Source organism: Stylophora pistillata, chromosome 3 (genome assembly GCF_964205215.1).
Source record: "Stylophora pistillata chromosome 3, jaStyPist1.2, whole genome shotgun sequence".
In the NCBI taxonomy this organism is placed as follows: Eukaryota; Metazoa; Cnidaria; class Anthozoa; order Scleractinia; family Pocilloporidae; genus Stylophora; species Stylophora pistillata.
Genome location: NC_142521.1, coordinates 41,897,011 through 41,913,864, shown reverse-complemented (window position 1 = coordinate 41,913,864; position 16,854 = coordinate 41,897,011). Strand labels below are relative to the sequence as shown.

General features: G+C 37.6%; 1 protein-coding gene and 1 pseudogene across 2 annotated transcripts in view; both read right to left on the bottom strand.

The window, feature by feature from the left end:
* The window catches only part of LOC148736155 (uncharacterized), a 165,913-nt pseudogene that overhangs the window by 82,497 nt on the left and 66,562 nt on the right, over positions 1 to 16,854 (bottom strand). The window lies entirely within an intron of this gene.
* Positions 286 to 16,854, bottom strand: part of LOC111328963 (uncharacterized) — a 63,100-nt gene continuing 46,531 nt past the window's right edge. The window contains exons 2-7 of the mRNA XM_088752333.1: positions 9,996 to 10,049; positions 8,004 to 9,027; positions 6,608 to 6,692; positions 5,789 to 5,875; positions 4,812 to 5,087; positions 286 to 4,056 (exon numbers count right to left, since the gene is read on the bottom strand). Of these exons, the coding sequence (XP_088608459.1) occupies positions 1,127 to 4,056; positions 4,812 to 5,087; positions 5,789 to 5,875; positions 6,608 to 6,692; positions 8,004 to 8,921 (4,296 nt within the window). The 5' untranslated portion in view covers positions 8,922 to 9,027; positions 9,996 to 10,049 and the 3' untranslated portion in view covers positions 286 to 1,126. The remainder of the gene's footprint in view (positions 4,057 to 4,811; positions 5,088 to 5,788; positions 5,876 to 6,607; positions 6,693 to 8,003; positions 9,028 to 9,995; positions 10,050 to 16,854) is intronic.

Sequence of the window (16,854 nt, the reverse complement as noted above, 5' to 3'; positions counted from 1 at the left end):
CACGAGTTGCTCGTTCGAAATAGAAACATTTCTCGAATAATTTAAAAAGAAAAGGCTATCACTAGCGGATGCCTTTACTTCCCTAACTAGTGCAGAGCCTCTCACGGTCCCAGATAAAATAATTGTTTTATTAAAAACGCCCCCAAGAAATTATTATTTTGTAAGAAGAAACTGGATTTTTTAGCTCCCTTTTGATTTTAAGGTGATGCGTACGCTTACCATATTTGTAGATTATGGTATATTGGCTGATATACCATAATGGCTAAGCCAATAAAAAGTCTTGAATTGCATTATCCAATGATCCAGTTTTTAATAATTAATATTATATGGACGACATTTCTGAAGGCTATCGGCCGAGCAACGTAGCTGCTGCACAAAAATAATTTAATCGGTTGATTTATTTTCATAAAATCCTGAACACAACGAAATGCTAAAGTTCTGAGATGCCTGCATACATAACTATTAAGTTAAAAGGCCTGTAAGGGTCGTGTATCTTACCAAAACAAAATGCAACTTCAAGTATATACACTACTTGATCAGCAAACGTTTTCGCAGTCTGTTCTCATATTAACAATAGCCTCCATTTGGCAAAGATATTTGTACGCGGACATAATCTGCTCCGAGATGCAAACATTTCTCCTAGAGCGAAGGTTAGGAAAAACTGTGAGCTTCGCCGTAACTACCTTGGTAGTTAACAAAACAGCAGAATATCTCTGGTGAAAAGTACTACTGACCAAAAACAGTCGTGAAGCGTACCTCAGGTTTACCGAGCAACTTTTTCGCGTTCAAAAACTGCTGACTTTCAAAACTCAACTAAATTCATAAAAAAAAACTCTTTCTTGCTGTGCTACGCATTTCTTGTCACGTGGACGACTTGTGCTTTCGTTAAAACGTTATATGTTCGAGCATCTTAACCGAAATTTGTCAAACACCAAAAAAATTATTGAGGGGGAAAACTTCAAAAACAGTTCCAGAAACTTCGACTGTGATGTGTTCAAGGTCTTTCCTCAAAAATGTATTTTTGCGTGGTACTGGGACGAGCAGCTCAAGTCACATAACAGTGATCACAATCGGTCTTTCCGTCAGTCCTCATTTCTATCTTCTTACTTGTTGAATGAACCTGGTGTTACCAGTTATAAACATGAACCTGAGGCAGTGCTTGTTTCACGATCGATTCCACCCTGTTCTTGTCACCCAGTGGATTGCCATCTAGCAACAGCGTCCTCAGATTAGGAATGGATTTCAAACTACACACTAAACCACGAAAGTCACGTTCATCCAAATTTGAACAATTAAATCTTACCACCCGCAAGCTGGGAAAGAAGTGAAAACGCTCAGTCAGTGGAGCAAAGCAACCTCTGATGCAGAAAAAAGGGAAGCTGAGACTCTCTAAAGACGGAAATGTTTTGTTAAATCCTCCAAATAGAGCCTTCACGTCCTCCACTTGTACGGTGCTCCCCTCCCTCCCTTCTAACAGTAGTATCTCTAGAGACGACATTTCAGGAAGTGACCGACCAAGTGCCGCGGCTATTGCTGGAGTCATTCTCAAGTCCGTCAGTTTCAGTTCCTGAAGATTCTTGTGTGTGATGATGCTACAAACCACTTTGTTTTCTGCTTCAGCAGAGCAGTTCTGCAATTTAAGGCCAAATTTGATGAGATTGTTGAACCGTGGTAACAAACTAGCGAGCTTTAATACTTCAGACGATGTTAACGAATTGCCAAAGATAATACTTCCAAGACTCAACCGACATGTAAGAGGATTTGGTATTTGTTCCAGGCATTCCAAATGACTCTCATTCAAATCATCTATTTTAAACTTTTCGAAACTCTTACAATCTCTAATTATGGTACTAAAACTGCGCGTTATTGGCTTGTTAACACTCCATGTTGGGTAGCTAAAATGTGACGCAAAGTGTAGAAATCTAAGGAATTTCAGAGATGACGACTTTGGACACAAACTTGCGGAATGAGATGGAGCGAAATTCTCAGTGAACAGTTTGGCATGATCATCACACTGCAACTTCAGTTCAGTGAAGTAAAACAGTGACTGATCACTGTGGAAATGAAGCATGCAACCAAATTCACAATAACTTTTTTGACTGCTAAGAAGGTCACATTTGACTGATTCGAATTTCTTTAAAAGTTCTTCAGCTGAAACAGCCGCCAAATTCTCAGTCGCTTTTAGCGGAATATGTAAGCAATTGAGAAACTCAAGCGACTCGCATAGCACTGTCATTTTGTCACAACCCCAGCGACCACAGAACACCACACCACGAATTGAAACTTCATTTAAAATTTTCCGTTCCGGCACAAGGTCACTAATTGATCTTCCATACCAAAGAAAAATGATCCCCTCGGTGCAATTTAAACAATGTCTTAAGAATTCAGTTTTTGATTCAACTTCATCAAAGGAATCGTAGACAAGGTTAATGAAACTCCTCTGCTTGTTAGTGACGCCACTTAGTGTCACGTCTGTCTCCCTTTGTTCATCAGGTATTGTCTTTGACAAATCCAGCTCTGAGTCAGAGACTCTTACTGATGTCAAGTGTTCAAAAACTTTCACTGATCCACCATCTGACAAACCACAAATAAACTTAAAGACATTTTCCAAGGACCTGCACTTGTCCAAGGTTCGGGCCCGGTCGTTAATTTCACCGAGATTTCCTTTAAGGACACATCGGTAGGTGATATACCACGCTGCTAAGAACTCCTGTATGCTCTTGTGAATGAACGATACCATTCCTGCTGGTCGAATATTTTCTGCATACTCATTGACTTGAAGTAAGCCCATAATCCGACTTTCCTCACAAAGGACTGCAGCGGACAGTTGATCGTACTCAAATACATGATCGTCATTTAAAAGACATTCTAAAGCCACCTTTCCGATTTCAGCCAAAATCTCTGTGAAATCTTCAACTTTGCGAAAGTTAGAAGAAGAACATTTCCCTTCATTATGATCCAAAACGTACTGGATGATCGCTACGTACAATTTTGTTTTGGAGTCAGGAAAGCTCTGTAGCTTTCCCTTTTTCCACAAAGTGCAAAAGAAAAGTAGAAGTAGCGGAACTCTTGCCAGATCTTCAAGGTCTCGCTTGTTAAGATGTTTCTTTAGCTTTTTTGCTTGTGTTTTGCCTCCAAGGATTCTGATCATAAACGCCTTTCTGTCCTCTTCACTGAACCCAGTGATCTCAGCATGCACGTCCTTAAATTGTTTCAGCTCATCAGCTTTCGAAATTCGAGTTGTCATCAACACACAACAGTTCCTCAGTTTATTTCCTCTAAATATCTCAAATATTTCAGAGTTGCTTGCGCAATGATACTCGTCGTAACCATCAAACACCAGAAGGACCTTGTCCTGGTTCTTGGTGATGTAACCTAACAGGCCTTCAGTCAGGGTTGCGTCTTCGTCTGCAAAAATATGAGAGCCGTCTATGACATCTCTAAGGCTGCTGCACTTCGACACTTGTTTTAGATCAATAACAAGAACTATCTCGAACCTCTTCAAGACATTTAAACGATTTCTAATCTTGACTTCATAATCCACGGGCAAAGTTGCGTCACTTTCATCACTTGACGTGTCTCCACTGTCAGTACTTGATGTATAATCGCCTTCACCACTCCACGATACTTCACTTTCCTCACCTGATGTATATTCACTGGAAGCTTCCTGAAAATCTTGAAGGGGCGACTCTGTGCAATACACGTTATTCATATTTTCTTTAGTGTTCTCGTCAAGTTCAGCCCAGTCCTTGGCTAGTTTCTTCACAAACGTGCTCTTCCCAATCCCAGTCTGCCCTTGCACGAGTATCCTGTTTGACGTGAATCTGTTCTTGTTTTCAGCGAGAACATCAGTGTAGTGATTCAACTCAGCCCGCGATGACCCAGCTGGGGTTTGTTCTTCCTTCACCCAGGACAGTCGAGTGTAGATCTGGTCAATGTTCACGGCCGATGTTTTGGACCACACAGAGGTTGGCACCTTAGCGGTTCTTCTGTAATGTTCTGCAAGTCTTTGCCGACAGATTTTTACATCAAAAGTGTCCCCAGGAAGGAGGTCTCCTAAAGAAAAACAACGAATTGATGACCATAATCAGTGGTAACCAGCATACGAAAGATGGTAAAGTTCGAGTCAGGTACTGAAAAAGAGGAAGACGTTTTTTCGTTTTGCTACGATTTGTTTTAGGGAACTCAGACAAGCTCGTGGTAAGACGAAAAATGTCTTTCTGTATTTCATTATCGAGCTCATAATTGACTATATTTTTTATCTTATAATTTAAGCACATGATCCTTGCAATATGCAAGTATGCGTCGATCGACATATTTCCAAGGTGAGTTCGCTCCATACAAGTTCCAGTAACCTGAGCTTATCGGTCTGTTTAAGCATCAATACATGTATCTTGGCTTTCTAATTCATCTTGTTTTGAGCCTCTTTCTTCTTGTTAACGGACTGATTTAGGAATTGCTAAAACGTTATTCCATTCAAAATACAATTGGAAACAAAGTAGAGGCGTTTTGTCTCTTGTAGTTTGAGGTTCAACATGTCTTACGAACAAAACTGATGACATCCTTATTGTAAACCCTTAGCCACTCGACAATTAAACTTTGTACCTCTTTCAAAGAATATGGTAACACTACTGGGTTTTTTTGTCGTAGATAGGCTTCCTATTTTTGTGTCTTCCTCATCTTTAGAGAGATGGCCGCTGTATAACTGTAAGTCCCCTCAATACGGGGGTCTGCTTTATTCAGATTTCACCGACATGCAATAATTCAATAACGATAATTTCCTATCAACTAGTATTAATAAAAATGATTACCATGTCTATAACAAAATTGTTCTGCTAAGTCTTTACGCTGCACGAGTTTATGCTGTAAAGCAACATTCAAATTTTGGTAAGTTGCAGCAGAACCATTCTCCTGTTTCCAGTCCATTAACATGTGGTATCCTTTCTCACATAGTTGCCTGTGGTTTTGCTCTATATCCTGAAGTTTTGGCTCGTTAAACCCCAAGCGACGCCCAAGTTTCATCCACTTTTCAGCAATTTCGTTGCCTAGTTCCTCTAATTCATCATCTGTTGGTGTACCTTGTTTGACTAAAAAAAATACTAACTTTAATAATGACCTCAAAGTGTTACCTGGGTCTCTTAAACAAGATTAACCAATCAAATTATAGGAAACAGACAATGATTCCAACTGTAATCTGCTGTGCCAATCAGTGCTCACCAACAGAGCAAGAAAAGAATCTGCTCAGTTTTGTGGGTGAAGCACGAAACAATAAACAGACAGAGGTGATAGGTTAAGTTTACAGCATAGTTAGAATGCTCCAACGTAGATTGTGGGATGTTGCTTTAAAAAGTTAACGTGAATAAAGCAATTATAGTCAATTGCCTCCGTTGGTACGGCTGGGAGAATTGGCTCTTAGTGTTGTTTACCTAAGAACAAAAAAGCTGGCTACTTATTTCAATACCAGTAATCAAAACAGTAGTAATAGAATGATTTCAACAACAAATTGAATTGACGACAAAATTCGAGAGCAATCATAATAAAGCAATTTTTCATCTCAGGCTCAGTGAGCTTTGTTCAATAGTCCCAACAACTTCGTCTCGGGATTATTCAACAATATTCACTTCACCTATACCAAATAATTGTTCAACATCTCGCTCAACTTCATCCAATAATTGCTTATTATCAGGAAAATATACATAAGGCTTCATCCTTAAATTAGGAAATATTTGCTTTTTGTGAAAGATGTAAGTAAAAATATTCATTCATAGCCAACAAGACTAACAATAACCTGTCAAGTCCACAAATACTACTCTAGGATGTTTAGGATCCTGGTTACTGCAGCCTGGCGACGATCTCCTCTTTCTTCGACTTTCATCTTAAAAACATAATTCATCAGTCAATTAATTGTATGTACTCCTGTGCATGGATAAAAAGAGATCTGACATCTGTAGTCTTGTGAGGTTTGAGATCAACTCAATATGCCATCGCACTGATTTCTGTAGATTTTCTCCACAAAATTACCTTAAATTAAGCAAATAGCCTCTAATTGTAGGAAAAAAATCACCTTGCATTACATTACATTCAGACAGGAGACAATTTAACTTCAAGGTAAGGTTCAGATCGAAAAAACTCTTCGAGGCCAGAGAGGGTCTGAAGGAAGGCGTATATGTACTGTTTAAAATCACTGATGTAATGCAGCCACACAACTAGATTCCAGAAATTCAAACATCATTTTTATCAATGATCTTATCTATGGAATTCATATGGTTTTATCTATTTATTAATTTTTATATTGTGATTGTAAACTGTTTTGATAACAGCAGGTCCACATCAGCTATTTTTAGCTCCCTTAATTTAACCTACTATACCAAATAAAGTGTATGTAATTATGTATGCATGTAAAGTGCACACGATTTAACAGACCTGAATTTGTTCAAAGAAAAAAACATGAAAAGCAACACTAAGGAATATTTCAATGCAACAAGCTGTTCCCCTTGTCTACTGTGTCTTGAAATGTACAGGCTGTGTTTGACTACAATAAATCAAATGATAAAAAAAGCATGATCACATTTAAAGAGCATCCAGATTAACCCCAAGTGTAACTTACTTCCTTGCACTGAAACACTGTGTGATTTAGTTTTGACTGTACTTGATTGCAAATGCTTGGGTAAAGGAATATTTGAATAACAAGCCTGTCAAAAGAGAAACATAGATGATGTCACCTTGGATGTAAATTTACAAAGAATGGTACCTTAATGGATCTAAAAAACCTAATGATAAACATTAAAGTTCAGTGGACTCAAAGAGCTAATTTCAAGTCCCACTTATATAAGTGATGTAATATTAGTTCTAAACATTGTCCATAACCACCCCTCCACTACATACAAGTAGGCAAAGAAGTGATTAAGTCTAGTAAACAGGCCAGTATAACTAAAATTAGGCAATACCTATCCCTGAGTACTTCTGAGGCCATTGTTCGCGCTTACATGACATTGCGTTTGGACTATTGTAATGCCCTACTGTATGGTCTCCTGAAGTAATCTGATTAATAAACTTCAGCTTTTACAGAATTCGGCAGCTTGCCTTGTTACCTTGACTAGAAGGCAGGAACACATCACAGCAATACTAAGGAGCTTACATTGGCTGCCAGTTCATTATAGCATAGTTTTTAAAACATTGTTGCTAACTTACAAAGCTCTGAATGGACTGGCCCCAGATTACATTTATAAAGACCTATTGAAGTATAATAACTCTCATTGCACACTAAAATCTTTAAACAGGTTGCTTGATGAGCCAAGAGCAAATCTTTAAACACATGGTGAAAGGGCTTTTTCTGTGGTGGCACCAAGGCTCTGGAATGAACTACCACTCAAGATCAGGCTTTAATTCATTATCAGAGGCAGTTTTTGAGGCTAATTAATCTTAAGACTTATCTTTTTAAGCCTGCATTTGATTTGTAGTTTTTACTTGTGGTTTTTACTTTCTTATATTTGTAATCTTATCGTATTACATGGTGCATTTAATTCTTAGGATTTTAATTTTTATGGTTTTAGAGTATTGAAAAGCATCATGGACAATAAATGGAAGATGGCATTATATAAATTTATATTTTATTTATTTATATTAAAAATAAGTTATTGTCCCTAGAATATAAGATAAGATAATGACTTAATTGGATAACACAATTACTGGTAGAACCAGTAGTTCTCAATGTGGTCCATGCAACAACAACTGAAACAAATAATTCAAATTGAACATAACATAAATGGGAAAACTACGAAGAAAAATATACAATTAAAAATTAAAAATTAATTAAAATTTCTGCTTATGGTAAAACTATCCACTCTAGAGTTCCGATCTATATAATGACAAAAAGCAAATTGGAATAAAACTCTGAAAACTAATAGGCTGACGTGAATCCATAATAAAACTACCTTTAGAGTAGAGAAGGATCAAACTAACAATTAATTGATTGATTGATCATCAGTTGTTCAAAATCTTACCTCATTTACAGATCTATAGGCTGAAAAACCAAGGGATGTAAGGTGTGTTGATTGTGCCACACTACCTGCTGCTCTTGACAAAGGAAGAGCTGGTACTGCTGGAAAGTTTAACGGTCTAACTAATGTAGTTGAAGTGTTAACAGCTGATTCCCCTTGTGTTTGATTCTCCCTTGTATTGTCCCTCATCAGCTGAGGTGGTAAGTTCACACCAGGTGTCAAGTGATTCCCTCTGAAGTAAGGTCTGGTGGGAACATTTCTTGCAGGTGACTGCAAATAACTGACATTCTTTGAAAAAGAAGCTGGAGAACCAGATGACACCAAACAAGTAGGTAGATTGAAGAAGTCTTGGGAGAAACAACCATAAGGACTGAATACAGTAGTATTACTATTAACAGTAGACTCTCCCATTATCTGACTCTTCCCTGTACTGTCCAGAGATAGCTGTGGTGTTGTGTTCACATTAGGTGTCCCGTGAGTGCCTCTGAAATCATCTCTGATGAAAACATCCATGTTGGGTGACTGAGAGCAATCAACAACTCTTGGCAAAGAAGCAAAAGAACTGAATGACATTAAAGATGTTGATGGAGTGAAGATGTCTTGTGACAGAGGATCACTAGGACTGAATGCAGAAGAAAAATTGTTGGAAGCAGACTCCATGTGGCTTCTACAGTCCATAGGTAGCTGTGGTGGTACCTTCACACCAGGTGTCACATTTGAGTCTCCAAAGTCTGGTCTTGAGAGGAAGCTCATGCCAGGTGACACAGAAGAATCATAAACTCTTGATAAGAAAGAAAAAGAGCTGTTTGGCAGGAAACAAGCTGATGCAGTTGAGTTGTCTTGTATCAGAGGAACATGATCAGGTCTAGATGAGGTAGTCATGTTGCTGACAGTTGACTCTCCTGCTGTCTGTTTCTCCATAAGTAGCTGTGGTAGTCTGTTCACACCAGGTGTCAAGTGACAGTCTGCTGTGTCAGGCCTGGTGGAAAATGCCCACAACAGGTGACTGTAGTGATAGCCAGAAACTCTTGGATATGATGAAAAAGGACAAGAAAAATTAGATGACACAAAACCATTTTTGTGTTACCGTAATCCTTAACTCCTAAAAGTGACCAGCATCTAATTTCTCCTTACAATATCAGCCCTGAATCACACATTAACATCATGAGAATAATGAAAATGATTAACAACTACAGAAACTCTTGATTGATAGGCAAATTCTCTTTGTCTTAGGAAATGTGTCGAGAACAGTATGGAGAATATGCATACTGATGTAAGGTTGTAAAGGGTAAAGCGTTACTCTCCAAGGAAGTACGCTGGCAGTTTTTATAGGTCTGAATTCATCTTGTGAGATAAATATTAAATAATTCTAGAAATTATCTGAACAAGAGTAACCCTTTCTCACCAGGGAGTCATTGGTGTGGTTTGCACCAAAGTCAGATCATGTAGTCGAGTAAAGTAATTTTTTAGAAATTTTTTCTTGAGATGATAAGGCAAATGTTATTTGAAACTGTATGCTATTGATGCACGAACTAGCACTTTCTTGGAAACTTGTTGTGTAAGAAAAAAACACAATTTTACCTGCAAGGAGATATTGACTAAGTGTGCCTAGCTAGCAGTTTTCACCGTGTTGGGGAGTGCCTGAGCAAGTTGTGAAGCCGCAAGGTGTGAAATAGCTCACAAGGTGATTGTCTGACAGAAAGAAAGGTCAAATCAAATGAAATCCATGAAACTCATCACATGGTAAATAAGCTGCCATATACATAAAATAAAAATATCGCCAAAACAGCTACCCAAAATCACCTTGAATATAAAGAATAAAATCACTCAAAAGGTCAAATCAAAAGAAATATCTAAAACCTCATAACATGGTAAGCCAGCAAACAAATATGCATAACATATAACCATATGGCAGCTAAATAGATACACCAAAATAAACTTGAAGACAGCAAGTAGACTTTCTCACAAGGTGCCACAAAATATTTCCAAATCTACCTGTTAATCTCAAAGTATCCTATTTTGAACCTTGTTAGCTGGCTCTTTTCAAATCTAAAAAAGTAAATGTTTTCTCTTCAAATAAAAATAAATTTTCCATAAAGTTTCCACAATGCACAGATCAGATCTATTAAAAGATATTTCTTCGAGGATATTTTTTTTCTTCAATATCAAACAAGAGATGCCACTGTGAAATTAACTTGAGATGCTTATCATCTTTTGTAATGTCACGGCAAGAACTGAATTAATTATAACTTTGGATTCACTGGACAAAATGCACTGATTTTAATAACCCACAGAAAGTGGACTGCTGTCCATTCCTGGGGAGGGGGGGTGAGGAGTCTGCAATTTGCCCCCCAGGAGTAACAAATTAAAGTATAAATTCTCTTTACGGTAAAAATACACTTGCAATAAGAAAGGTGATGCAAAAAGAAATGAGTCAACCCCGCCACTGGTCTAAATATTAGTTTTTAACATGAAATTCTCAAATCTTAAGAAATATAAGACACTGAATAATGCTGATAGTAATATTATTCATAGAAATCTTAGAAGTAAAAAGTATAATAAATAAAAGAACTTAGCCACAAAAAAACTCAGTTACTAGCAGAGCTCCCTAATTGGTCCTAATCCATGAAACAATAATTGATGTAGCCAGTACAAAGCTCTAACCAGAAATACAACACAAAATAATCTGGTTTCAGTCACCATAAGGCTTTCATATTTGCAGCTGGAGAATTGTGAAACAAATTAAAGAACTGCTGAGGACAAAGATATGTGCAAGATGCTTTGAAATTTTGCTTCAAATATATAATAAAAAGGAAACTGCATTCACTTCAATCTGGAAAAATTATCGAGTGAAGGACATTCTGTCCTGATAAATAAATATAGAAAACATTAACCCTTTAACACCCATGAGTGACCAAGACAGAATTTCTCCTTACAATATCAATACAATTTCAAGCAGACATGTGATGAGAATAAAGAAAAATATCAACAAGGGGATCATTAGTTGATCCAATACAATATTCTCCAAACTAACTCAATAAGAATATTTTACCTCCACTTAACTCAACTGGGCACACAAAGAGTTGATATCTGAGCACATTGGCCGGCCAGGCCACGGTACAGTTTATCTAACACCAAATTGATATGCTTATAAAAGTCTTGTACAATTGAAGGAAACTAAACACACTTAAGCCAGACATGAAAACCCTCAAAAACCAGCAGGTGGAAAAAACAGGGAACATGTACCCCCAACCAAGGCAGTGGTGCCACCCTTGGGGTTTTAGGGTATCCTATGAATGACATATTATACATGGTTACTTGAAAACATCTCCACAAAGTATTTTAACACTTCAAAAAAGAGCGGCATGCATTATACCCGATGCTGAAAGACTAAGACCATCAGTCTTTCAAAAGGATCATATCCATACCTCTAGCTACGATATTTAATCGGTCTATTTGCTCTGAGATTTTTCCATCTAAACTAAAATGTGCTAAGATTATCCCAATATTTAAGGACGAAGATGACTCTCTACCAGAAAACTATCGACCTATTTCACTGCTCTCAATGTATAACAGAATTTTTTTTTGAAAAACTTATGTACTCTAGACTTATCACATTAATTTTGTCAAAGATTGCAACATTCTCTATGATCAACAATACAGTTTTCGCAGTAAGCACAGCATATACTATACTTGATAACGTTAACACAATTCTCCAAAATATGGACAACGGTAAATTTTCATGTGGCATCTTCATCGATCTCAAGAAGGCTTTTGATACTGTTAATCATGAGATTTTGTTGGCTAAACTTGAAAATTATGGTGTTAGAGGTGTAATCAACTCCTGGTTTAGATCATACTTAATTAATCAAAAGCAAAATATGGAAGTTAATAATGTTGTGTCCGACGCTGAGACCACATTATGCGGCATACCACAAGGCTCAGTCCTTGGACCTCTCTTGTTCCTTCTGTACATCAATGATATTTACAAGTCCTCTCAGTTAACTTTTATCAATTTGCTGACGATACCAGTATAATATCTGCAAATAGCATCTTAAAGGAACTCGAATCTCTTGTTAATTGCGAACTTGGCAATGTTAACGATTGGCTTAGGACTAATAAACTATCTCTGAACATAAAAATATCAAACTTAAAGTTTGTAATTTTTCATCCCCGACAAAAAAATATGCCTTTTATACCTAGGATTAGAATTTTTGACTCTGTGACTTATACCTATGCAAACCTTGAAATGAAAGACTGTGTAAAATATCTCGGCTTAATGATTGATTCAAACCTTTCATGGAAATACCATATAAAATCTATCTGCCACAAAATTAGCTAGTCGATAGGAATTATTGCCAAGATTCAACATTATGTCCCATGACGTGTCTTACTTTCAGTTTACAATTCACCAATTGTCCCTTGTTTAACTTATGGTATTTGTGCTTGGGGAAATTCTGCCGTGACATTTCAAAAAGAGATCATAATTCTACAAAAACAGGTCTTATGTCTTATTTACTTCTGTCAGTAAGTCTAAGGAGCACACCATACCCTTCTTTCTCAAATAGAATTGTCTTCCCCAACCTAGCCTATTTCTCAGAGATTGTAACTATTTATTGTATGATATCAACAGACTGACAGCACCAGTGAGTATACTCAATCAGTTTGTTAAAACAAGTCAGAATCATAACTACAGAACAAGATCAGTCTCTGGTGACTCGTATTTTGTCAAATTTTCTAGAAAAGGTAAAATGTAACTAAATTGCTTCTTTCTCAAGAATTGGTGCCCAAATTTGGAACTCTATCCCCTATTTGATTAATCAACTCAAATGTTCGTCTTTTCGTAAAAATATAAAGGAGTTACTTCTAAATTTTTTACACTCAAAAGATGATTATGTCGAAGTCTCCCGTCTTATTAAGTTATTTAATACCGTATTTCTTCACCTATAAGCCGATCTCGGCTATAAGCCGAGACCCTGACTTTCAGGGTCTTTACGCTACACTCAAGCTGCCCAAAAAAAAAGGTAAAACCATCGGCTATAAGCCGAGAGCGAAATTATTGATTGTAACTGGCCATTTGAGCAAGCGAACCTCACGGAAAACATAAGAAATTGACTCACTAAACACAAAACCTAATGAATTACAATAAACACAAAAGAAAAAAAGCGAACCAATCAAGAGATATGAATATCAATTGATCCAACGAACTGTATAAATACTACCACGCGACAACAGATTAACCACAACAACAATAATAATCTCAGTTAAACGTTTCAAAGTATCAATCTATCGAGTATACCTTTCGTCGCTGTCACTTTTTATCATCATGCCTAAAGCACGCCGTTCCTCGTATAGTATGGCTTTCAAGATAAAAGTTATCGCGGAAGCTGAAGCGGTAGAAAACAACTCGGAAATCGCTCGAGAATATGGACTAAGCGAGTCCATGGTACGACGCTGGAGAAGAGACCAGGCGACTATTCTTTCCGGAGAGCTGAAGATGTCTGCAAAACGTGCGACGATGGGCCGTTTCACTCCGAAATATCCCGAACTAGACCAGCAAGTGATGGAGTGGTTTTCACAGCAAAGAGAACAAGGTTGGTATTTACTTTTCTGTCTAAAATTTTAAGAGTTTTTGAAGAGTTGAATGATATCGTCTTTCAGTGCGTGGGAAACAGAGACTTTGATTGGTCAGAAATATGTTGTTGTCATGACAATTTCATAACATGTCACGAAAAGAGTGCTGCAGTCACGAATCTACGGTTATCTCGCAGCAAAATAAGATTGTTATTTTATTTTTCGTAGGTATTGCGGTGAGTGGATTGATCCTTCGCCTTAAAGCTAAAGAGCTCTCCGATGATCCTGCTTTCAAAGCTTCCCGTGGATGGTACGAGAAATGGAAACGACGCCACTCGGTCAGCATGCGAACCAAAACAACTCTGGCCCAGCGATTGCCCGCCGATCTCGAAGAGAACATTGTGTGCTTTCATCGCTTCGTCATTGCAGCAAGAAGACGCGCCGACTACCCTTTATCCCGCATCTACAACATGGATGAGACACCCATGCGTTTTGAGCTGCCATCGAACCGAACACTGGAATTCAGTGGAAGCCGAACAGTGCCAGTAAAATCTTGCGGAGCGGAAAAGCGGAGCTTCACCGTCGTTCTTGCTGTTGCTGCCGATGGAGCAAAGGTGCCACCGAAAGTCATCTTCAAAGGCGTCCGTACACCGAGAGATCTGGTTGTGCCGCATCCTCTTCGTGTTTCCTTCCATAAGAAAGGGTGGATGGATGAACAGGGCATCCGAGAATGGATTCGACAGAGTTTGCCCCGTGCCGAGCGTTCCCTTTTGGTGTGGGACTCATTCCGAGCTCACTTGACCGATTCCGTGAAAGATGACCTGAAGCAGCGAAACATTGACGTCGCAGTTATCCCTGGTGGCCTAACCCCGGTTGTACAGCCCTTGGATAAGTGCCTAAACAAGCCATTTAAAGATAATGTGCGCCGAAAGTACTTGGCGTGGATGACATCTGGGCCATTTGAGTTTACCCCAGCTGGGAAGAAGAAGGCGCCAAGCAGAAATCTTGTCCTCAGGTGGATCAAGGAAGCATGGGCAGAGATACCCGAAGAGATGGTTGTCAAATCCTTCAAGACCTGCGGTATTTCCAATGCCTTGGACGGAACAGAGGACGACGTGGTCTACTCTGAGGAAACCCCAGAAGTAGATGATGAATACATAGAAGAGAACGAGTTCGACACAGACAGCGAAAACGAAACGGATGGCGAGTAAACCATTGGGTTGAAAGCCCTTGCACGTATCCGTCAAACGGCTCCTTTAGGAGCCACCAATTTCATAAAAGTGAATAACCAATATTCAGAAGTTATTTTTGTTGTGTTTTATTACTTCTGCTTCATTGCTAACTTGACTACAAGCCGGGGGGGTAAAGTTATTCAGCAACTGTATATTTTTAAAATGTAAAACCCTCGGCTATAAGCCGAACCCCGTTCTCCGTGAAAAATCTCCCAAAATTTTGGGTCGAAAACTGAAAAAATCGCTCGGCTTATAGGTGAAGAAATACGGTACTTTAGGTTAGCCTCTTTTCGTAATCTTAATATACTTGCTCTGTTTTATACTTATTCTATTTACTGCATAGTAGCGTTTTCACTGTTAGTCCATCTATATAGATACATCCTGTACTTGTAAAATGTCCTCAGATCTCCCCGCCTCAATTAGTTCATAAGCTATTTGCGGGAAGAAACCAATTGAATGTACTTAGCTATAATATTATTATTTCTAATCTTAAATAAATAATCTAAACTGGCTTCCTTTTACTAACCAATCTCTAATAAAGAGATAATAAGTGGGTCCACAACTATATTATGCCTAGTTATTTAAATAATTTAGTAGTATGTTAGAAATTCAGAAATTCATAATCAAGCCACTAGACATTCAAAATAATGTAAATCTCATGTGCCCCAGGCATAAACGAAAAACAGAAGGAGGTCGTACTTTCACTATTAGGACTATAAAGGACTGGAATTGCATGAATGCTAATATAAGAAATAATGGATTGCTAGCAAGTTTTATGCGCAATGTTTTTAAATCCTTTCTAGCTGAACATAAGGCTGCGATGCACCTTAGACTGTAATTTGTATATATGTCTTATGTTGTTTTTTATTTTCTTAGTCATACATGTAATGTCTTCTATGAATTATTTATTATATTTTATCCTTTTTAAATATGGTATATTTTATAGTTATTACTTGTAGCAGCTATATTTGTAATTGTTTTGAGGGCCACAGAGTCATCAGTGTCTTAGGGCCACTAATAAGTGTTTTTACCCTCTCTAAATAAAGCCGATTATTATTATTATTTTATGCTAATTAGGATTATCACAAATTATGATAATTATATCTAAGGAGAATTACTAATGAGATCTTGGGAATAAAAACAGTGAAGTGTAACAATAAACAAAAGTACTTTCAGTTTAAGTCTATAGACACATTCCACAGTTTACCAGTGACTTCTTTCTACTAAACACTGAATAAATATAAAACATTTATTTCTGAATTGTTTTTTGTTTTTTTTTTTTATGATCAAACCTAAAATTAAAGGCAAAGTTACTGATTAAGACAGAAAGTGCAATGGTAACATATATAATCCTTCACTCCCCAGAGTACAATTACCAGTGAGAGAGAAATTTATCCCTTAAGTAAACATAAATACATTTTTATAAAAGAAAGGTGATCTGAAAAAGATAAAAAATATCAGCTGGTGGACATGGTTAGATTTATCATGAAAATCTTATAGTTAAAAATTATCAAAGTAAGCTTTCAGACTAACAAAATTCTGAGCCTACAGGGCTTATGCAATTTGAAATGTGAAAAATTACTGCATGTTATTTACACCAAATTACTCAGGAAATCATGTTGATGCTTATTAAATATAACTGTATATAAAAAAATTATTACCGTATTTCTTCACCTATAAGCCGAGCGATTTTTTCAGTTTTCGACCCAAAATTTTGGGAGATTTTTCACGGAGAACGGGGTTCGGCTTATAGCCGAGGGTTTTACATTTTAAAAATATACAGTTGCTGAATAACTTTACCCCCCCGGCTTGTAGTCAAGTTAGCAATGAAGCAGAAGTAATAAAACACAACAAAAATAACTTCTGAATATTGGTTATTCACTTTTATGAAATTGGTGGCTCCTAAAGGAGCCGTTTGACGGATACGTGCAAGGGCTTTCAACCCAATGGTTTACTCGCCATCCGTTTCGTTTTCGCTGTCTGTGTCGAACTCGTTCTCTTCTATGTATTCATCATCTACTTCTGGGGTTTCCTCAGAGTAGACCACG